The sequence below is a fragment of the Natator depressus genome, chromosome 1 (genome assembly GCF_965152275.1).
Source record: "Natator depressus isolate rNatDep1 chromosome 1, rNatDep2.hap1, whole genome shotgun sequence".
Classification (NCBI taxonomy): Eukaryota; Metazoa; Chordata; order Testudines; family Cheloniidae; genus Natator; species Natator depressus.
In genome coordinates this window covers 40,209,572-40,232,221 of record NC_134234.1, presented here as the reverse complement: position 1 = coordinate 40,232,221, position 22,650 = coordinate 40,209,572, and the positions used below count along the sequence as shown (strand labels likewise).

The 22,650-nt window shown below is 46.6% G+C and overlaps 2 protein-coding genes across 3 annotated transcripts in view; both read left to right on the top strand.

The window, feature by feature from the left end:
* CRYL1 (crystallin lambda 1) overlaps positions 1-18,402 on the top strand; it is a 91,637-nt gene extending 73,235 nt beyond the window's left edge. The window contains exons 7-8 of one of the 2 annotated variants that reach the window (XM_074958144.1): positions 11,141-11,247; positions 16,477-18,402. In XM_074958144.1, coding sequence (XP_074814245.1) covers positions 11,141-11,247; positions 16,477-16,590 — 221 coding nt within the window. In that variant the 3' untranslated portion in view covers positions 16,591-18,402. The remainder of the gene's footprint in view (positions 1-11,140; positions 11,248-16,476) is intronic. The other variant, XM_074958135.1, reaches the window with a different exon arrangement.
* Positions 1,642-3,538, top strand: LOC141981826 (uncharacterized). The gene is made up of 2 exons (XM_074943459.1): positions 1,642-2,324; positions 2,910-3,538. Exons 1-2 carry the CDS (start codon positions 2,099-2,101, stop codon positions 3,290-3,292), a joined length of 609 nt encoding a protein of 202 aa, XP_074799560.1. The 5' UTR covers positions 1,642-2,098; the 3' UTR covers positions 3,293-3,538.
* Positions 18,403-22,650: the final 4,248 nt, after the last annotated feature.

The window sequence follows — 22,650 nt, the reverse complement described above, 5'->3', positions numbered from 1 at the left end:
GCCAATCTGACCTAAGGGTAAATTTCTTCCTGACCCCACATGTGGTTATCAGTTAGACCTTGACAATGTGAACAAGAACCAGCCAGCTATGCACCTGAGAAAGAGAGAATCCTCTGGCCCACCCCACCCAGGGTCCAATCTGCAGCCAGGACCATCCTCGATGCTTTAGAAGATTTTACAAAATAAACCTCCCAGAATACTCTGGGGGAATCCCTTCCTGACCCCTGCAGGTGGAGGCTGAAGCCCTGAAGCATGAGCTTGCTTAGCCAAAATACAGATTTAAAATACCTTTAGAATTTTGTTAATTTTATTAACCACAATAAAATGAACAAAAAATGGTAAATGACAGAAAATAGAGGTGGTTACAAAATTTTAAAGAATTGTTAACACAAAATGTGACCATATCAAGAAATAAAAATCAAATCACTGCAAACCAAGAATATATATGAAATATAGTCACACAGTAGTGAAATAATCACAGAATGTAATGGCACAGTTATAAATTTTATCCTAAGTCTATATCTTCAGTTAGTCACGGAATGGAAACTTGTCTTACATCTCTACTCTCTGAATAAGCAATTTTGGTACCAATATGGAATTATGAATCCTCAGTGTAGATCCTTCAATTTGCCAATCCAGTTGCATACCAATCAACTTAAACACCACTTAAAGTATCTACTGTTGTGTACTCTTGCGAAGTTGCATCTCCACTCTGGAGAGCAAGGTCCATTCTAGATATTTTCATTTTTCATCTGCTGATTTCTTGCGGTTTTTCCATCCTCTTCAGGGTTTATAACTCAGCATATAAATCACATAGATATTTTCTCTCTGCTTGGTACAGCAGACAGGTAATGAAATGGCAAGGCACAGAAACTGTGTGCTTCTTTATCTGTTACATCTTTGTTAACTTTTCCTTTCAGTCATGCAATTAAGATCACTTGTGCCTGTGTTTCTCAACTGGGTTTGGTTTCAGAGGGGTAGCTGTGTTAGTCTGCACCAGTAAAAACAATGAGGAGTCGTTGTGGCACCTTAGAGACTAACAAATTTATTTGGGCATAAGCTTTCGTGGGATATAACCCACTTCATCAGATGTATGGAGTGGAAAATACAGTATTCCTTCTTACTGTATTTTCCACTCCATGCATTTGATGAAGTGGGTGTTATCCCACGAAAGCTTATGCCCAAATAAATTTGTTAGTCTCTAAGGTGCCACAACGACTTCTTGTTGTTTCAGCTGGGTTTGTGTTTCCAGTTGACAAGTGTCTGTGAGTATTCAGTGCCTTGCATAATGACAGGTTTCAGAGTAGCAGCCGTGTTAGTCTGTATTCGCAAAAAGAAAAGGAGTACTTGTGGCACCTTAGCCCTGGTCTACACTAGGACTTTAGGTCGAATTTAGCAGCTTTAAATCGATGTAAACGTGCACCTGTCCACATGATGAAGCCCTTTATTTTGACTGAAAGGGCTCTTAAAATCGATTTCCTTACTCCACCCCTGACAAGTGGATTAGCGCTTAAATTGGCCTTGCCGGGTTGAATTTGGGGTACTGTGGACGCAATTCGACGATATTGGCCTCCGGGAGCTATCCCAGAGTGCTCCATTTTGACCGCTCTGGACAGCACTCTCAACTCAGATGCACTGGCCAGGTAGACAGGAAAAGAACGCGAACTTTTGAATCTCATTTCCTGTTTGGCCAGCGTGGCAAGCTGCAGGTGACCATGCAGAGCTCATCAGCAGAGGTGACCATGCAGAGCTCATCAGCAGAGGTGACCATGATGGAGTCCCAGAATCGCAAAAGAGCTCCAGCATGGACTGAACGGGAGCTACGGGATCTGATCGCTGTATGGGGAGAGAAATCCGTGCTATCAGAACTCCGTTCCAGTTTTCGAAATGCCAAAACCTTTGTCAAAATCTCCCAGGGCATGAAGGACAGAGGCCATAACAGGGATCCGAAGCAGTGCCGCATGAAACTTAAGGAGCTGAGGCAAGCCTACCAGGAAACCAGAGAGGCGAACGGTCGCTCTGGGTCAGAGCCCCAAACATGCTGCTTCTATGATGAGCTGCATGCCATTTTAGGGGTTCAGCCACCACTACCCCAGCTATGTTGTTTGACTCCTTCAATGGAGATGGAGGCAACACGGAAGCAGGTTTTGGGGACGAAGAAGATGAGGAGGAGGAGGAGGTTGTAGATAGCTCACAGCAAGCAAGCGGAGAAACCAGTTTTCCCGACAGCCAGGAGCTGTTTCTCACCCTGGACCTGGAGCCAGTACCCCCCGAACCTACCCAAGGCTGCGTCCTGGACCCGGCAGGTGGAGAAGGGACCTCCGGTGAGTGTACCTTTTAAAATACTACACATGGTATAAAAGTAAGCATGTTTAATGATTAATTTGCCCTGGCATTCTCGGCTCTCCTGGATGTACTCCAAAGCCTTTGCAAAAGGTTTCTGGGGAGGGCAGCCTTATTGCGTCCTCCATGGTAGGACACTTTACCACTCCAGGCCAGTAACACGTACTCGGGAATCATTGTACAACAAAGCATTGCAGTGTATGTTTGCTGGCATTCAAACAACATCCGTTCTTTATCTCTCTGTGTTATCCTCAGAAGAGTGAGGTCATTCATGGTCACCTGATTGAAATAGGGTGCTTTTCTTCAGGGGACACTCAGAGGTGCCCGTTCCTGCTGGGCTGTTTGCCTGTGGCTGAACAGAAATGTTCCCCGCTGTTAGCCACGGGGATGGGGGAGGGTTGAGGGGGTAGCCACGCGGTGGGGGGAGGCAAAATGCAACCTTGTAACGAAAGCACATGTGCTATGTATGTAATGTTAACAGCAAGGTTTACCCTGAAAGACTGTAGCCACTGTTTTATAAAATGTGTCTTTTTAAATACCGCTGTCCCTTTTTTTTTCTCCACCAGCTGCATGTGTTTCAATGATCACAGGATCTTCTCGTTCCCAGAGGCTAGTGAAGATTAGAAAGAAAAAAAAACACACTCGTGATGAAATGTTCTCTGAGCTCATGCTGTCCTCCCACACTGTCAGAACACAGACGAATGCGTGGAGGCAAATAATGTCAGAGTGCAGGAAAGCACAAAATGACCGGGAGGAGAGGTGGCGGGCTGAAGAGAGTAAGTGGCGGGCTGAAGACAGGGCTGAAGCTCAAATGTGGCGGCAGTGTGATGAGAGGAGGCAGGATTCAATGCTGAGGCTGCTGGAGGATCAAACCAGTATGCTCCAGTGTATGGTTGAGCTGCAGCAAAGGCAGCTGGAGCACAGACTGCCACTACCAGCCCCTGTGTAACCAACCGCCCCCCTCCCCAAGTTCCATAGCCTCCACACCCAGACGCCCAAGAACGCGGTGGGGGGGCCTCCGGCCAACCAGCCACTCCATCACAGAGGATTGCCCAAAAAACAGAAGGCTGGCATTCCATAAATTTTAAAGTTGTAAACTTTTAAAGTGCTGTGTGGCATTTTCCTTCCCTCCTCCACCACCCCTCCTGGGCTACCTTGGTAGTCATCCCCCTATTTGTGTGATGAATGAATAAAGAATGCATGAATGTGAAGCAACAATGACTTTATTGCCTCTGCAAGCGGTGATCGAAGGGAGGAGGGGAGGGTGGTTAGCTTACAGGGAAGTAGAGTGAACCAAGGGGCGGGGGGTTTCATCAAGGAGAAACAAAGAGAACTTTCACACCGTAGCCTGGCCAGTCATGAAACTGGTTTTCAAAGCTTCTCGGATGCGTACCGCACCCTCCTGTGCTCTTCTAACCGCCCTGGTGTCTGGCTGTGCGTAACCAGCAGCCAGGCGATTTGCCTCAACCTCCCACCCCGCCATAAACGTCTCCCCCTTACTCTCACAGATATTGTGGAGCGCACAGCAAGCAGTAATAACAGTGGGAATATTGGTTTTGCTGACGTCTAAGCGAATCAGTAAACTGCGCCAGCGCGCCTTTAAACATCCAAATGCACATTCTACCACCATTCTGCACTTGCTCAGCCTGTAGTTGAACAGCTCCTGACTACTGTCCAGGCTGCCTGTGTACGGCTTCATGAGCCATGGCATTAAGGGGTAGGCTGGGTCCCCAAGGATAACTATAGGCATTTCAACATCCCCAACAGTTATTTTCTGGTCTGGGAATAAAGTCCCTTCCTGCAGCTTTTGAAACAGACCAGAGTGCCTGAAGATGCGAGCGTCATGTACCTTTCCCGGCCATCCCACGTTGATGTTGGTGAAACATCCCTTGTGATCCACCAGAGCTTGCAGCACTATTGAAAAGTACCCCTTGTGGTTTATGTACTCGCCGGCTTGGTGCTCTGGTGCCAAGATAGGGATATGGGTTCCGTCTATGGCCCCACCACAGTTAGGGAATCCCATTGCAGCAAAGCCATCCACTATGACCTGCACATTTCCCAGGGTCACTACCCTTGATATCAGCAGATCTTTGATTGCGTGGGCTACTTGCATCACAGCAGCCCCCACAGTAGATTTGCCCACTCCAAATTGATTCCCAACTGACCGGTAGCTGTCTGGCGTTGCAAGCTTCCACAGGGCTATCGCCACTCGCTTCTCAACTGTGAGGGCTGCTCTCATCTTGGTATTCATGCGCTTCAGGGCAGGGGAAAGCAAGTCACAAAGTTCCATGAAAGTGCCCTTACGCATGCGAAAGTTTCGCAGCCACTGGGAATCGTCCCAAACCTGCAACACTATGCGGTCCCACCAGTCTGTGCTTGTTTCCCGAGTCCAGAATCGGCATTCCACAGCATGAACCTGCCCCATTAGCACCATGATGCATGCATTGGCAGGGCCCATGCTTTCAGAGAAATCTGTGTCCAGATCACTCACGTGACTGTGCTGACGTCGCCTCCTCGCCCGGTGTCGCTCTGCCGGGTTCTGGTGCTGCATATACTGCTGGATAATGCGTGTGGTGTTTAATGTGCTCCTAATTGCCAAAGTGAGCTGAGCGGCCTCCATGCTTGCCTTGGTATGGTGTCCGCACAGAAAAAAGGCGCGGAATGATTGTCTGCCGTTGCTCTGACGGAGGGAGGGGCGACTGACGACATGGCTTACAGGGTTGGCTTCAGGGAGCTAAAATCAACAAAGGGGGTGGCTTTACATCAAGGAGTATTTCAGGCAGGACTTCACGGAGGGTTCCAATAAGAAATGGTGCACCTAAGTTATTGTTCTTATTGGAACAAGGAGGTTAGTCTGGCCTCTGATTGATACATGGCTAGATTTACCTCGCTGCACCTTCTCTGTGAGTGACTGCAGCGTGACCTAGAGGAATGAGTCCCCTAGATGGGGGAGGGGGGGAAGCAAATGAGTACAAAACAAATCTGGTCTATTTCTTGTTTTGATCCACTCCATCTATCTTTTACATCTTTGGCTGGCAGCAGACGGTGCAGAAGGACTGCATGCCATCCACATCTCATGGCTGCTCGGCAGAAGATGGTACAATAGGACTGCTAGCCATCCTCATCTCTTGCCTGCCCGGCAGAAGATGATGCAATAGGACTGCTAGCAATCCGTATCGCCTACCTGCTCACCATAAGATGGTTCAATAGGACTGACTGCAGGACTAAAGAGAATGACTTGATCAAGTCACTCCAAATTTAGTCCCTGCGCCCATGTCTGCCCAGGCGCTCCTGGCCGACGTGGCCAGGAGCACCTCAGACATGACAATAACGGCTACCAGTCCTATTGCACCGTCTGCTGCCACAAGGCAATGGGTTGCTGCTACTGTGTAGCAATGCAGTACCGCGTCTGCCAGCACCCAGGAGACATACGGTGACAGTGAGCTGAGCGGGCTCCATGCTTGCCGTGGTATGGCGTCTGCACAGGTAACTCAGGAAAAAAGGCGCGAAACGATTGTCTGCCCTAGCTTTCATGGAGGAAGGGAGGGAACGGGGGCCTGACGATATGTACCCAGAACCACCCGCAACAATGTTTTAGCCCCATCAGGCATTGGGATCTCAACCCAGAATTCCAATGGGCAGCGGAGACTGCAGGAACTGTGGGATAGCGACCCACAGTGCAACGCTCCGGAAGTCGACTCTAGCCTCGGTACTGTGGAAGCACTCCGCTGAGTTAATGCACTTAATGCACTTAGAGCATTTTCTGTGGGGACACACACACTTGAATATATAAAACTGATTTCTAGAAAAACGACTTTATAAATTCGACCTAATTTCGTAGTGTAGACATACCCTTAGAGACTAACAAATTTATTTGAGCATAAGCTTTTGTGAGCTACAGCTCACTTAAAAAAAAAGTGGCAATTCTTCAACAAAAAACTTCAAAAACAGACTCCAACGAGAGACTGTTGAATTGGAATTAATTTGCAAACTGGATACAATTAACTTAGGCTTGAATAGAGACTGGGAGTGGGTCATTACACAAAGTAAAACTATTTCTCCATGTTTATTCCCCCCACCTCCACCCCCCACTGTTCCTCACATGTTCTTGTCAACTGATGGAAATGGCCCACCTTGATTATCGCTACAAAAAATTTCCCCTCCCCCCCCCGCTGGTTGCTTGGTTCCTTTCATCATCTGGAGTGTTGATCTGCTCCCAGTCCTGCTGATGCAGGCTGGAAGTGCAAAGAATCTGCTTATATAGGATCCAGCAGACAGTGCTGCCACTGATTGCTCTCATCAGAGAGGATTTAACAGCGTCGTTTGCTGGATGCCATGCCTCATTGCAACCAATGGACATCAGCTTCAATTCTGTACCAGCTTTGTCCTTGCTCTTCCAACACTGCTTTAGATAGTGTGAGAACTAGCAGTGTTAGGTCCCTCTTCCTTCCCCAGGATAGATCTCCTGGACCTACAGCACTAGCTTCATCTTCCAATTTGCAACAAATGGGGAGAGGGTGAGGTGTAGGTGAACTCTCTCTTCCTCTTACCAGTCTCCCTAGCCCAGCAGATCCCACCAACCCAACAACAGCTGCCTGCAGCCAGCCAGCCAGCATCTCTCTTCAGCCAGAAATCCACCCTAGCAGCTCGTCTGATGCCTAGCCTTGCTTCAGGTCAGTAAGCAAAGAGGGAATCAACATAGGATTTGGGAGGTGAGATACAGGAAGAATTAGTGAGGATAAAAATGGAATTCTTTGGGAGGGGCGTGAAGGATGAAATTTTGGATGTGGGGAGAGAGGGATTTATTTTGGAAGTGGAGGAAGTGATAGTCTTCTCTTTTGGGAGAGGAGAACCTGACTCATAAGGATACTCCTGGAGAACAGTGTTGGTTTGGCTGTGGGAAGGATACCCGAAGGTCTTCCTACAAACCACCCACCTGCAAATGCTCCGACCCCCTAACCTCCCTTACTCTGTCTCTTATTTTCTTTTCCCCCATTTTTGCAAATTGACTGACCAAAGGCTATTACCTAGATCACTTTACCCTATTATTCAAGCAAGAGATTTGAACATACAGTACTGTGCCAATAGTCTTGAATACAGAACAAAATGCCTATCTCAAGTCACTAATGGCATTGAGACAGAAACTTGAGAACTGAATGGGAACAGACAGAAAGGAAGCCCATAAAAACAAGGGAAGTACTATGGACATTCAACTTAACATGATGATGGTGAATGTTGATTTCAGATCCAATAAGTTCCTTACCGCTTTCAACTTACCGAGTTGGTTATTTTAAGATTTGGCATGGTACCACCACACAGAAATGCCATCCGCCCTTTACCTGGCAATAAACATCAATATCGTACTTTAGAGTCTTTTCTCATTTATCTATCACAGTATTATTTTAATGCACACAGTACCTCCTTGTGTGTGTAATGAGCTATCTGTTAATCTGTTGAAGTTTGTCCAGACTCTGTAAGATTATATGTTTGTTTTTAAGCTTTCAGAGTTACTTCAATCTCTGTGAAAAATCAGCTGTCCAATAAGAGAATAAGTGGTCATAAATATAATTTTTAAATGCTTAAATCTGTAAAAAGGGTATGGGGGGATATGGGCTCTTCTGATTTCAGTTGTTTCAGTGTAGTTACTACAAATTTATACTAGTGAAATGCAAAACCAAAATCAGAATCTGGCCCTAACTCTAGCACAGTGGTTTCCAAACTGTTTACTAAGGTGACACGCCAACTGCATTTTCTCTCTTTTGGGGGGACCAGCCATTACTCCTGCCAGCCCCCACCACCCCTTATATCCTGCTCCCCACACTGCTGCTTGCTGCGTGAGAGCATGTGGGAGTTCTTCTGGGGCATGAACAGGCTGGTGACTGATCTGCTTGCTGGCCCAGCTGCTTCCGCCCACGTTGCTGCTGCCCTTGCCTGGCTCCAATTCTCCGCACTGCTGCCCATTGCCCAGGGGAAGTCAGAGCAGGATCCAGGCAGCAGCAAGCAGACAGTCAGCATCCTCTCCCTGTCCCACCTGTGCCCAAAGGTGCTTCCTCCATGTTGCTGGTGCTGCCACCCAGACCCCGCTCCCCATAGTGCTATCTGCTGCCCAGGGGATGTAAGAGTAGTGGGATAGGGGGCTATAGAGGGCAGCTCCAGGACATCCGTGACCAACCTAGACCCTTCCTGCAACCTACTGGTGGGTCGGGACCCATCATTTGGGAGGCAATGCTTTAGCACATGTGCTGGGTATTGAGACTATGAGGGACTTCTAAATAGTGTGAGAATAAAAATAATAATATGCAGTTTTAGGGTTATGTGCTGTCCACCATCCACTGTGGGGATTTCCACTTCTATCAGCAGGAGTTGGATAGAGATTAAGAGCAGCACATGGCCTCAACTTTATGGTGAAACTTATGATTTTTCTACCACTAGTGGGCATTCTTGCTCATTTTAGAAATCTCTCCAAGATGGGTAGGGTTGTGGTGAACAGGGTGTGAAATGTAAAAAGCACTAAATATCAAAATGAAAAAGAAACATCAAACAATGATCCAGAGTCACTTTCTTTGCTGAGCTTCATAAAATATAGCTGGGTGTGGCTTTTATATACTCAGCTATAGTTGAAATATATGCTTGTTATTAATACATTTCACTCAACAGTGTAGATGATTTGTATTGTCCTGCCCACTGGTTTAGTGGTGAAGTGTTTTGTGCTACCATGTAGGGAACTAGTTTTCATCAAGTTCTAGATGGTTGCAAAAGGTGAGAGTTTCTCAAACTTAATATGATCCACTCGAGAGTGAGGAAGAACTTTTGTGCCTCTATTATGGCAGTGCCTAATGAATGATTTGAGTACTAATTTATCTGATCATGCCATGAAATATCCTCTCATCGGCCAATCATTTATTTCTCACTTTAGTAGGATCAGTAAAGCTGAAAAGTTCTGTTTAGGCTCTCCTGAAATGGAATTTTTCTTAAAATCTCTTTCTGCAAAAAGTTTCATGTTTTTAATGTTTCATCTCTTTTTGGGATTAAACTTTTTCTTAAAAACATGAAAAGTGTGGAAAGGTGTCCCCCTTTCCAGCCAGCTCTATTTGCGACCCTTAGTCATGGTGCTGTGTTGACTGTAGATTCCATGCTTCTTTGGGCAGGAACCAGGTTTATACATATTTTTGTGAAACATCTCATTTTGGGGTGACTGAAGAAAAAACTACAAGTCTTTACATTGTTTTAAAGATCTGTGTCAGACATTCCTTTCCCAGACACCCCTTCCTCAATCCTGCATCAGTTCCACCTTCACCGTAGATATCCAGGTTTACACCACACTAGCTCCTTGGGTTTTCATGAACTGAGTACAAGAGGACACATGAGTCTCTCCACTGTGAGTCAACACTCGCCTGTTTGTGTCTGGGGAAAGGGAGCAAACTGATCTGCCAGTAGTGGAAACCCTTTGGTAAAGTGCCTTCATGAGGCAGGCAGTATAGGGTTGACCGTAACTAACTACCTCGAGGTAGAAATTACAGTGCCTTAGCTCTCTCGATGTATAATCCTAGTGAAGACATCTTGTTAGCTATCTCAGTGTAAAAATAGTCCTTTCTTTGCAGTGAAAATTGAAAACATAGCCTATGTGACTTGCCCAGCATTATATAGGAACTTTGTGAGAGTGGCTGGGATAGCATCCAGTTCTCCTGGGTGGCTTTCAACAGTCTTAACCATGAGACCATCCTTTCTGTTTTTGTCCAGTGTCACTGTTTCCCAGCCCCTCTCCCTAGTGGCAGTGTCTCTCTATCCCATGGCTCCTTTCCATGCTTTGTCCCAATCTGCCGAGAAACCGCACCCAACTCATAGGCGCCAACTTCTCCTGGCGCCAGTGGGTGCTCGTGCCCTCCCCCCAGCCCCGGCCCCACCCCAACTCCACCCCTGCCCCGCCCCCATTCCAACCCCGTCCCCAAAGTCCCCGCCCCAACTCTGCCCCCTCCCTGCCCCTATTGGACTCCTTCCCCAAATCCCTGCCCTGGCCCCGCCTCTTCGCCGCTTCCTCCCCTGAGTGTGCTGCGTTCCCCCTCCTCCCCCCATCCCTCCCACAGCTTGTTACGCCACGAAATAGCTGTTTCGCAGCAGCAAGTGCTGGGAGGAGAAGCGGGGAAGGCGCACTCAGGGGAGGAGGTGAGGTGAGCTGGGGCAGGGAGCTGCCGGTGGCTGCAGAGCACCCACCAATTTTTCCCTGTGGATGCTCCAGCCCCAGAGCACCCACGGAGTCGGCACCTATGCCCCAACTTACTCCTGAAACTCCAGCTTTGCAAATCACATTGTAGAAATCTACAAGCTACTGGTAACCAATTCAACTGCAACAGCAAAGATTGTACAGCAGTTCTCTCCTGTCTTCTTCACTACATACGTACCTGTCAACTTCTGTAGCAAATGACGCTGGGGTCCTACAAGCAACAGCCTCATTCCCTGTGAAAACTTGAGTCATTCCCAGAGCACCATTTCTCCTGTGCACTGAATGAGGCAGGGATCCCTTGGAAAAGAATAAATAAAAATGCATAAGTGGGGGTGAATGAAAGTTGCACAGGCAATCCTAAATCTGACATTTCCTAACTTTGGAGGACTTGACTTTGCAAATTTAAGTGTTTTTTTTAAACATGGTGTGTGTGTGTATATGTATATACTACTAGTGCTGAAAGTACTTTATATCTATCCAGGCAGTCCTTAAGCACAAAGGTTTATATTATTGAAACAAACTGTAGGAATTTCTATTTTGGAACAGACCAAATACATTTTTTCACTCCTGTTTTAGGAATGACAAATTATTGTGAAAGATACCGTGAAGGAATGATACATGTTCTGAACACCTTTGGGCCAGTACCAGATTTTTCAGGTGAAATTGAGCAGCAAATCAGCCAGGTGAGTGTACAAGACTGGATTGATGTGATGTCATAAGGACAATCAAAATAACAAATGTTGGCTTTAATTTCTTTGAAGTGATCACTTGTTTGAGTGACTCTTCAAAGTGCCTCTGATCTGTATTTCACAGTGGGGGTATACACTTGGACTGATTGAAAATGCTAAAATAGAATTGACATAACATAAATCCCATTGCAAAGCGTTTTGAGATCTATGGATGAAAAATCATAGAAATGTAGGACTAGAAGGGACCTAGATAAGTCATCTGGTCTAGCCCCCTGCACTGAGGCAGGACTAAGTATTATCTCTGGACCATCCCTCACAGGCGTTTGTCTAATATGTTCTTAAAAACCTCCAATAATGGAGATCCCAGAACCTCTCTAGATAATTTGTTCCAGTGCTTATAGAATCATAGAATATCAGGGTTGGAAGGGACCTCAGGAGGTCATCTCGTCCAACCCCCTGCTCAAAGCAGGACCAATCCCAGCCAGGGCTTTGTCAAGCCTGACCTTAAAAATGTCTAAGAAAGGCGATTCCACCACCCTGACATGCTTGACTACCCTGACATGCTTACCCTTAAGTACTATCTAAGAGCTACGTAGCATTATTATAAGCTTTTCACTATGCCTTGGTAGAACTCTGAGAGCTAGTGTAGATGCATCTCACAGTGTTCATAGATAATTAGTGGTTGTACACAACAGTAAGAGATCTGCTTTCTGTAGCTTTTGTTCCCGTCTGTGTGTTCTGATGAGCTGAACTTGGAGGTCTGATTGTTGGCATACCTATGTGACAAGTTATGAATAATATTTGAATCAGGGGGATGAGGTGGATGAGGCTTTCTTCCGGCAACTCGCAGAAGCTACTAGATCGCACGCCCTGGTTCTCATGGGTGACTTTAATTTTCCTGATATTTGCTGGGAGAGCAATACAGCGGTGCATAGACAATCCAGGAAGTTTTTGGAAAGCATAGGGGACAATTTCCTGGTGCAAGTGCTAGACGAGCCAACTAGGGGGGGAGCTTTTCTTGACCTACTGCTCACAAACAGGGAAGAATTAGTGGGGGAAGCAAAAGTGGATGGGAATCTGGGAGGCAGTGACCATGAGATGGTCGAGTTCAGGATCCTGACCCAGGGAAGAAAGGTAAGCAGCAGGATACGGACCCTGGACTTCAGGAAAGCAGACTTTGACTCCCTCAGGGAGCGGATGGGTAGGATCCCCTGGGGGACTAACATGAAGGGGAAAGGAGTCCAGGAGAGCTGGCTGTATTTCAAGGAATCCCTGTTGAGGTTACAGGGACAAACCATCCCGATGAGTCGAAAGAATAGTAAATATGGCAGGCGACCAGCTTGGCTTAATGGTGAAATCCTAGCGGATATTAAACATAAAAAAGAAGCTTACAAGAAGTGGAAGGTTGGACATATGACCAGGGAAGAGTATAAAAATATTGCTCGGGCATGTAGGAATGAAATCAGGAGGGCCAAATCGCACCTGGAGCTGCAGCTAGCAAGAGATGTCAAGAGTAACAAGAAGGGTTTCTTCAGGTATGTTGGCAACAAGAAGAAAGCCAAGGAAAGTGTGGGCCCCTTACTGAATGAGGGAGGCAACCTAGTGACAGAGGATGTGGAAAAAGCTAATGTGCTCAATGCTTTTTTTGCCTCTGTCTTCACTAACAAGGACAGCTCCCAGACTGCTGCGCTGGGCATCGCAACATGGGGAGTAGATGGCCAGCCCTCTGTGGAGAAAGAGGTGGTTAGGGACTATTTAGAAAAGCTGGACGTGCACAAGTCCATGGGGCCGGACGAGTTGCATCCGAGAGTGCTAAAGGAATTGGCGGATGTGATTGTAGAGCCATTGGCCATTATCTTTGAAAACTCGTGGCGAACGGGGGAAGTCCCAGATGACTGGAAAAAGGCTAATGTAGTGCCAATCTTTAAAAAAGGGAAGAAGGAGGATCCTGGGAACTACAGGCCAGTCAGCCTCACCTCAGTCCCCGGAAAAATCATGGAGCAGGTCCTCAAGGAATCAATCCTGAAGCACTTACACGAGAGGAAAGTGATCAGGAACAGTCAGCATGGATTCACCAAGGGAAGGTCATGCCTGACTAATCTAATTGCCTTCTATGATGAGATTACTGATTCTGTGGATGAAGGGAAAGCAGTGGATGTATTGTTTCTTGACTTTAGCAAAGCTTTTGACACGGTCTCCCACAGTATTCTTGTCAGCAAGTTAAAGAAGTATGGGCTGGATGAATGTACTATAAGGTGGGTAGAAAGTTGGCTAGATTGTTGGGCTCAACGGGTAGTCATCAATGGCTCCATGTCTAGTTGGCAGCCGGTGTCAAGTGGAGTGCCCCAGGGGTCGGTCCTGGGGCCGGTTTTGTTCAATATCTTCATAAATGATCTGGAGGATGGTGTGGATTGCACTCTTAGCAAATTTGCGGATGATACTAAACTGGGAGGAGTGGTAGATACGTTGGAGGGCAGAGATAGGATACAGAGGGACCTAGACAAATTGGAGGATTGGGCCAAAAGAAACCTGATGAGGTTCAATAAGGATAAGTGCAGGGTCCTGCACTTAGGACGGAAGAACCCAATGCACAGCTACAGACTAGAGACCGAATGGCTAGGCAGCAGTTCTGCGGAAAAGGACCTAGGGGTTACAGTGGACGAGAAGCTGGATATGAGTCAGCAGTGTGCCCTTGTTGCCAAGAAGGCCAATGGCATTTTGGGATGTATAAGTAGGGGCATAGCGAGCAGATCGAGGGACGTGATCGTTCCCCTCTATTCGACATTGGTGAGGCCTCATCTGGAGTACTGTGTCCAGTTTTGGGCCCCACACTACAAGAAGGATGTGGATAAATTGGAGAGAGTCCAGCGAAGGGCAACAAAAATGATTAGGGGTCTGGAACACATGACTTATGAGGAGAGGCTGAGGGAACTGGGATTGTTTAGTCTGCAGAAGAGAAGAATGAGGGGGGATTTGATAGCTGCTTTCAACTACCTGAGAGGTGGTTCCAAAGAGGATGGTTCTAGACTATTTGCAGTGGTAGAAGATGACAGGACAAGGAGTAATGGTCTCAAGTTGCAGTGGGGGAGGTTTAGGTTGGATATTAGGAAAAACTTTTTCACTAGGAGGGTGGTGAAACACTGGAATGCGTTACCTAGGGAGGTGGTAGAATCTCCTTCCTTAGAAGTTTTTAAGGTCAGGCTTGACAAAGCCCTGGCTGGGATGATTTAATTGGGGATTGGTCCTGCTTTGAGCAGGGGGTTGGACTAGATGACCTCCTGAGGTCCCTTCCAACCCTGATATTCTATGATTCTGTGATTCTATGATAACAGTTTCTTGTTTTTATTCTTTTATTTATATATTCTATTAACTAAAACCCTAATCTGCCAAGCATTTAGACACATGGCTAACTTGATTACTCACATGCTTAAAGTTAAGCACCTCCTTATGTGCATTGCTGGATTGGGGCCCACGGTTGTTTATCTTGCATCTGAGTTCATCACCAGTGTGATTTCAAATATATAATCACCGCATGGGTTTATTGCTGAATCAATATAAATCAGGAAACAACAATAGATAGCAAACTATGCCTTTCCATCTATCATCCTTCTTAATGCCTCTATAAATGAAAGCATAAAAACAGAGTTTTGTGATCTTCTCAGAGTGCTATATTCCCATTTGGCCTCAGGCTGATTCTTTCTCCTTTTTCCTTGGGCTTCATCAAAGACATGGACAAAACTAGGCTTACAAGGAACCTTCCCCAATGGCAAAACATTAAACACTTTTTATGCTGCTTTCTGCCCCCCATGTTGCTCTAGAATAACTGCAACTTGTGAATTATTATTCCTGGCAAAAACAGTGCTGCAAATGACTTGGGCCCGAGTTTTATCCGGCTTCTGTTATATTGCTCATTGTTTATCTTTTAAATTTCTGAACTATGGGCCGCTCCTTTTGGCAAAGATGGCATTGGGTCTGTCTCTGTACTTTCGGAAATACTTCCCTCTCTAAGAGCACATCAGTCAGTAACATGCAGCTGGCACGAGCTTATTACCTACTGTTGCTCTTCTTGCAGTGATCCATTTAACATATAGATCTTCAGGTCCTTAATCCTTGCACTCAGACACTAGGGTCCACTTTCCTGCACGTTGTTTTAGGTATTGTTTTTTGCCTCTAGGTGCAGCCTGCCACCTTGTCATGGCTTTTAGCACTGGAAGCCCATTTAATAATTTCAGCCTGCTCTTGACCCCACGCTTGCAAAAAGTGATAGCTTCATTTCTTGGATGTGCCTTACCTTATAATTTTATCTCTCTAAGGCTGCACTCCTAAAAAGTGACACCTTCATAAACGTGGTTTATGAGGAGTAAAAAAAAAATCAAGTCTTCAAACTCCTACATGTGTACTTGGATTAGAGCACGTATCTAGCTGCCTAAAAGGCCAAGGCTGGGTCTCCTCCTTCCAAGTTAATAAAAGGGTTTTGTCAGAAGGACTTGACGCTGCCTCATGGGCAAACCAAGCAGATAGGTTAATGCCAAGTTGCTGCCGATAGACTTACATGGCCTTGTGTGAGAGCTGGTGTATACTAGAATGCTAGGTTGACCTAGCTATGCTGCTCAGGGCTGTGAGAAAGTCAAATCCCTGAGAGATGGAGTTAAGATAACCTAAGCCGCAGATGTAGACAGCACTGGGTTACCAGAAGAATTGTTCCATCAACCTCGCTGCTGGCTCTCAGCGAGATGGATTTATAATAGTAATGGAAGAACCTCTTCAATCACCATAAGAAGTGTTTACATTACAACACTGCCACTGTAGCGTTTCTAGTGTAGACACACAATATTAGGCTAGAATGTTCTCCAAACTACAGTGAAAGGTGAGAGCTCCCACCTCCAAGTACTTCAGGTCTTTCTCACTGTCCACCCTGTCAGATCTTCACTGTCCACCGTAGAGATTAACTAACTTCTAACTAGTGGATTGGACAGCCTGCAAAAAGGAAAAAAGATGAATTAACGGTATCCTCCTTTCCATGAAAAAGAGGCATGTTGGCCTTAAACAGGCAACTAATGGCCCTTGTGACCCTACTGTCTGTTGTCAACAGAATCAGAACCCGTATGACAATTACCAGCATGGATGTTAATTGGAAGAGGGGAGAAAACCGATAAAAACAATCTTGGTAAGAAATTTCCAACATGCAACAGGAGGTTTAATCTTCTATTTTCTTTATTTCAGGCCATGAGTGAAAAAACTCCAGCTGATCCAGAACATCTAAATGCCAGGAGAGCAGGGAGAGATGAATGTCTGATGGGTCTTGCCAAATTGAAAAAACAAATGAAATCCAACTGAGTTGCATCCTCTGTAATACACAAAGGCAAATTATCGGCAGGTCTCCACAAAAGTGGGTGCTTCCATTTCCACAGGCAAAAGTCTATATTTGCAGAACAGGTGACTCAATATGCAAGCAATGATTTTTGCCCTTGTGCGAATGCAGAGGCTGGTTCAAAATGTGATCCAAATTGTCATTACATTATTAATTAGTGACAGGAACTGCTTAAGAAACTAATTCATAAAAAAACTTTTTATCTGATTACTCTAAATGCTTTAATACTAGCTTATGCAGATTTGTTGTAGCCCTGTCAGTTCCAGGATATTAGCGAGACAAGGTGAGTGAGTGAGGTAATATCTTTTATTGGGCCAACTTCTGCTGGTGAGAGAGACCTGAAGAAGAGCTCTGTGTAAGCACAAAAAACTTCTCTCGCACCAACAGAAGTTGGCCCAATAAAAGATATTACCTCACATACCTTGTCTCTTTAATACTAGCTAGCATCAACATTATTAATACTGTATAATAGACAGGCAAACAATAGTTTTTAAAATTATACATTTGATAATCTTGCTTGGAGATATGTAGCCTCAGCAGCGCTTGCATTTGCTGGGGTCCAGGAACGGGCAAACATCAGCTGTTTGTCATTATGGGACAAATTCTGCTCTCCATAACCTTCTGGGGGCATGGTGAGCTCTGTCTAATTTGACTGCATTGGGGTGAGAGGAGAATTTGTGGAATGTATACAGGGAACGTCCTTGCACCCCTCCAAGGGAGAATAGGAGAGGGGTCCACCGGTCATTCTCCCCACAGAGTAGGAGCACGATAGCTTCAGGGGTTGCTGCAACCCAGCTCTGTAGCTGTTCACAATCTTGGTGAGAGAATTACTTTTTCCTTCCCTTCCCCCCTCCCTTAGGCACTTAGATACCATGGTGATAGGCAAGGCATAAGTACCTGAATCAAATAGAGCAGAATCCCTCCCTGCCCCCCAGCTCCTATAGAATTCATCAGAGCCTCACCCAGTTTTTCAGGCTGTGCGCTTGACAGCCCGTGACTTTGCCCTGACCAAAGTGAGAAGTTTGATGTCACCAGTGGTTTATTGCTACCTAAAATAAGTGTGTCCCATTTAGGCCCTCTCTAGAAGAGCTAAAAAGGTGGTTAGAGTTATTTTTAAATTGTTAGCTAACTTAAGATGCAGTAGGATCTAGTGGACAGGGCACTGATCCGAGACCTGGGTTCTCTTCCCAACTGTGCGACTGACATGCTGTGTGGCCTTGGGCGAGTTACATCTCCTCTCTGTGCCTCTGTGTCATCTCTAACCCATTGTCCATTTAGACAGTTCATTCTTTGGGGCAGGGACTGTTTCTTGTTATGGGTCTGTATAATGCCTAGCATGGTAGGGCCCTGATCTTGATTTGAACCTTTGGACACCAGTGTAATATAAATAATAGATAAGAATGATTTGAAACACCACATAGAACTTAATGTAGCCACTGCTTAACATCTTCAAATTCCAGTAGCTGGTCATATTGTAACCTAGGTTACCACATAATGTACAAGGTGTGAAGCAGTGGCTATGCTACGTGGCGCTTCAAATCCTGTTAGCAAATATAATTTTAAAAACACCTTTCTCCCGATTCTAGACAAGGTCATAGGAGGTTTTAATAACTCTTTTTAAACATAAGATTAGTTACTCTTTGCTATGTGCATGTCCACAGTAACAGTCTCATTATGTCTTAGCTGGTTAGTTGCTCTGCGTTAGCTTGTTTTGAAATCTTTGAAAATCTATCACATCATCAAATATCTGCCTCCATTTCTGTTCTTTGCTTATGAATAAAAGCTTGTAATGAAATATGCTGACTTCCACAAAGGTCCTGTGTGATATTTTACTGGTTACACTCAGAGCCGTAATCACAGTGGGGCATGTGGGGCAGCCACCTAAGGCACAAAGCTGCGCGGGCGACTCAGGCCGTTGACACCAGCCACAATGGGGCTCGGTGGGGCTAGCTCTGTATGGTGAGGCTCGGGGAGGGAATGCCACCTTCACCTCCTGACTCACCTCAATGGACCACCCATCCTGTCTGGGTTGGGCGGGGGTGCAACCAAAAAATCAGTGGGGCACATGACACTGCGTGTCCCCCAATGCGTCGCGTGGGGGATGCAAATATGGTTGCTCACACTGGGTGCTAAAATGCCTAGTTACGGCTCTGGTTACACTGAACATTGGTTTGAGATGGTGCACTCTGTTAGGGGTGTAAGTGTGCTGATTTAAAATGTTGCTGAGGTCAGTTTGGAATCAAATCATCAAGAAATATGCACAGTCTCTGAGAAATGGATGCTAGTTACCAAGTATGCACTATTGTCACCTAGTGCAAGTGCGAGGCATTTAATAGCAGTGAGTAACTTCCTGTCAAATTGCCTCATGGAAAGCCTGGGAAGGAGGGACACTGCAGAACAGTGGCCAAAAAGGGAGATACTATGCTGTAGGATAGAGCTCTGGGGAGTGACGGTATCAGTGTGATTCCAATACCTCTGCCTCCCATCCACTCTGAAAATACCACTCTTCGAGTGTTTGCTCATGTCGATTCCATTCTCGGTATGTGAGTGCCCATGTGCACAGTCGTCGGAAATTTTTTCCTTAGCGGTATCCGTAGGGTTAGTTGTGGCGCCCTCTGGAGCGCTGCGCTCATGCACCGGTATATCAGGCACCGCCAGCCCTACACCCTCTCCATTCCTTCTTACCACCCGTGACAGTTGCTTGGAGCAAGTGGATAGGGGCTCTTCCCGTCATCCTTTCTCAGTGCCCTGTAAATAGTTTGTTTACAGTTAGTTAGTTAACAAGTTGTTGTTAAGTAGTGTAGTTAGTGAGTTAGAGTCCCAGCGGGGACTTTGCTCTAGGCAGGGCATCCCCCAGTCTCTGGGTTTTAAGCCCTGTTCTGCCTGCAACAGAACTTGCTCTTACTGAATCTTCGCTAGACTTGTTAATCTCCTAAAAGAAATTTCTTTGCTTGGCAAATACTGCTTTAAATTGCCGAACTTTTTCTTCTCGAATTTTTCCAGTGAATGCATCATATTTTTCATGGTGCATCGTGTCATAGTGCCAATGCACGTTGTACTCCTTGAGAACAGCAATTGTTTGCTGACAAATAAGGCATTGAATTTTATCTTTTACCTCTGTGAAAAAATATAAATTCTCCCATTTGTCTTGGAAAACTCTCTTTTCTTCCATGAGTGTTCTTTTTTTCAAAGAAGTCATTTCCGAGCGGTTTTAATAAAATATAAACACTCAGTAATGCACCTCACTCGAAGGCCAAACCTTCATTTACTTTTAGAATTACTTCTGTTAAAGCGCCCCGCTCTGCCCCTGGCTCTGCCCCCACTCCACCCCTTCCATGAGGCCCCACCCCTGCCCCGCCTCTTCCCACCCCAACTCCACCCCCTCCCCACCCCTATTCCAACCCCTACCCCAAATCCCTGCCCCGACCCCACCTCTTCTCCGCCTCCTCCCCTGTGCGCGTGGCTCCCTGCTCCTCCCCCCTCCCTTCTGGAAAGTCCTAAGCACCGTCAAACAGCTGTTTGGCAGTGGGAAGTGCCTGGAGGTAGGCAGAGGAGCAGGGATGCGACATTCTGAGGGGGGGTGGAGGGTGAGGGGAGTTTGGCGGCCACAGGAAGTAACTCCGGGGTGGGGCAGGGGGTGAGGGGAGCATGGCGGCTGCAGGAAATAACTCCGGGCAGGGAGGGGAGCTTGGCTATATCCCAAACAAGCACAATCTGGACCTGGCAATCAGAGTATCAGACCACATCCAGTCATCACCGGAATGGTGGTTGGACCCCGGGTCAGTGTTGGAGGGAGTTCCCATTGCAGTCCTGTCCCTGTCGCTGACCCTGGCTTCCAACGCCTCGGACCTGGGCTGGGGAGCCCATGTGGGTGAGCTCATACGCAAGGCCGCTGGTTGCGGGACGATCACTCCCTCCACATAAACGTCAGGGAGCTCAGAGGGTTCAGTTGGCCTGCCAGGCTTTCCGGTCCCACTTCAAGGGCAAAGTGGTACACGTCCTGATGGACAACACCACCGTGATGTTTTATATCAACAAGCAAGGCAGAGCCAGGTCGTCGGCCCTTTGCCAGTAAGCTCTCTGGCTCTGGGACTTCTGTGTGCAACGTGCTATTCATCATGTGGCCATGCATCTTCCGGGGACTAGAAATGTACTAGCCGATTGCCTCAGCAGAACCTTCTTGTCTTGCCATGAATGGTCACTATGATGTTCCCCTGGTGTTATCTGGACAGGTGATCTGCTAGGTCACTCCAGTCTTTGACTCTGGGAGCCAGCCTTACCTCATCAATTTAACAAAGAAATTGATATGCACCAGGCTTGTTATCCCAAGGGGAGTCTCTGACACGATTCAAACCAAGCACATTGCTTCAGGTAGAATAAACAAACAAATTTATTAACTACAAAGATAGATTTTAAGTGATTATAAGTCAAAGCATAACAAGTCAGATTTGGTCAAATGAAATAAAAGCAAAATACATTCTAAGCTGATCTTAACACTTTCAGTGCCCTTACAAACTTAGATGCTTCTCACCACAGGCTGGCTGGTTGCCCTTCACCCAGGCTCTCCCCTTTGATCTGCGCTTCAGTCGCATGGTGGTGATGTCTGTAGATGGAAGTGGAAGAGAGAGGAAGAGCATGGCAAACGTCTCTCCCTTTTATCATGTTCTTTCTTCCCTCTTGGTTTTGCCCCCCACCCCTTCAGAGTCAGGTGAGCATTACTTCATCGTAGTCCCAAACTGACCAAGGGAAGGGGGGTGACTCACTCAAGAGTTCAACAGATCATTTGTTGCTGCCTAGGCCAGTGTCCTTTTTTCCTGTGAGGCTGGGCTGGGTTTGTCCTATACATGCCCTGATGAGGTGTGACCTGCCCCTCTGCTCCTGGAGAGTTTTTGCCTGGGCTTGTTTTAAGCAATGAGGACACATTTTCAGCCTCATAACTATATACATGAAATTACAACCTATAACATTACTATAACAACAATGCTAGGTGCATCATGAGCCTTCTGAAGACACCCGACATGACAAACTTTGCATTGGATACCACATAATCATATTATAAGGATGAACATGGGGGTGCAGGGTATTTCCCTGAGGTACAGAATGTCACAATCATTCCACCCCGAGGTGGTCAGCATCATCTTCCAAAGGTGGGGAACTCCCTGAGTGGACTTGTTCACAACTCGTCAGAACAGGAAATGCCACATGTTCTGTTTGATTCAGGAGCTTGACAGGGACACCCTGTCAGATGCCTTCTTACTCCCGTGGTCAGGGGCTTTGATGTATGCCTTCCCACCGGTGCCGATAATCCACAGAGTCCTCATGAAGAGCAAACAGGACAGGGTGAAGGTAATCCTGATAGCCCCAGCTTGGCCTCGCCAGCACTGGTTCAGCACACTGTTAGACTTCTTGGTGGCAGACCCGCTGCAGCTGCCTCTCTGGTCGGATCTGCTGTCCCAGAACCACAGCAATCTCCTGCAGCTGAACCACTTGGCCGCTATATCAGCCTTTCACCCTCCATTTCAGGGCAGGTTGGTCTTCGCTCATGACATGACAGTCCGGTTTCTAAAAGGTCTGGAGCAACTCTACCCCCATGTCCAGGACCCCGTCCCTCCTTGGGACCTGAATCTAGTGCTGGTGCAGCTCATGTGGGCCCCCTTCGAGCCATTGTCTTCTTCTTCCCTGCTTCCACTTTCCTGGAAGGTGTCCTTCCTGGTGGCAGTAACGTCTGCCCTTAGGGTCTCTGAGATTAGGGCACTTACCTCGGAGCCACGCTATGCAGTGTTTTTCAAGGACAAGGTCCAGCTGCGACCGCACCCAGCTTTCCTGCCCAAGGTTGTTTCACAATTTCACATGAGCCAGGACATATTCTTGCCTGTCTTCTTCCCAAAGCCTCATAAGTCTCAGGAGGAAGTGTAGATTGCACTCTCTGGAAGTCAGAAGAGCACTAGCCTTTTACATTGAAAGGACCAAGCCATTCTGTAAGCCAACGTAGCTGTTTGTCATGGTGGCAGACAGAATGAAAGGTC

Bases quoted from the DNA above. Each gene is read 5' to 3' on its own strand.
- LOC141981826 (XM_074943459.1), top strand. From the start codon at position 2,099: ATGTTGTTTGACTCCTTCAATGGAGATGGAGGCAACACGGAAGCAGGT. The intron at 2,325-2,909 runs GTGAGTGTACCT...TTTCTCCACCAG, and splicing joins AGGTGGAGAAGGGACCTCCG to CTGCATGTGTTTCAATGATC.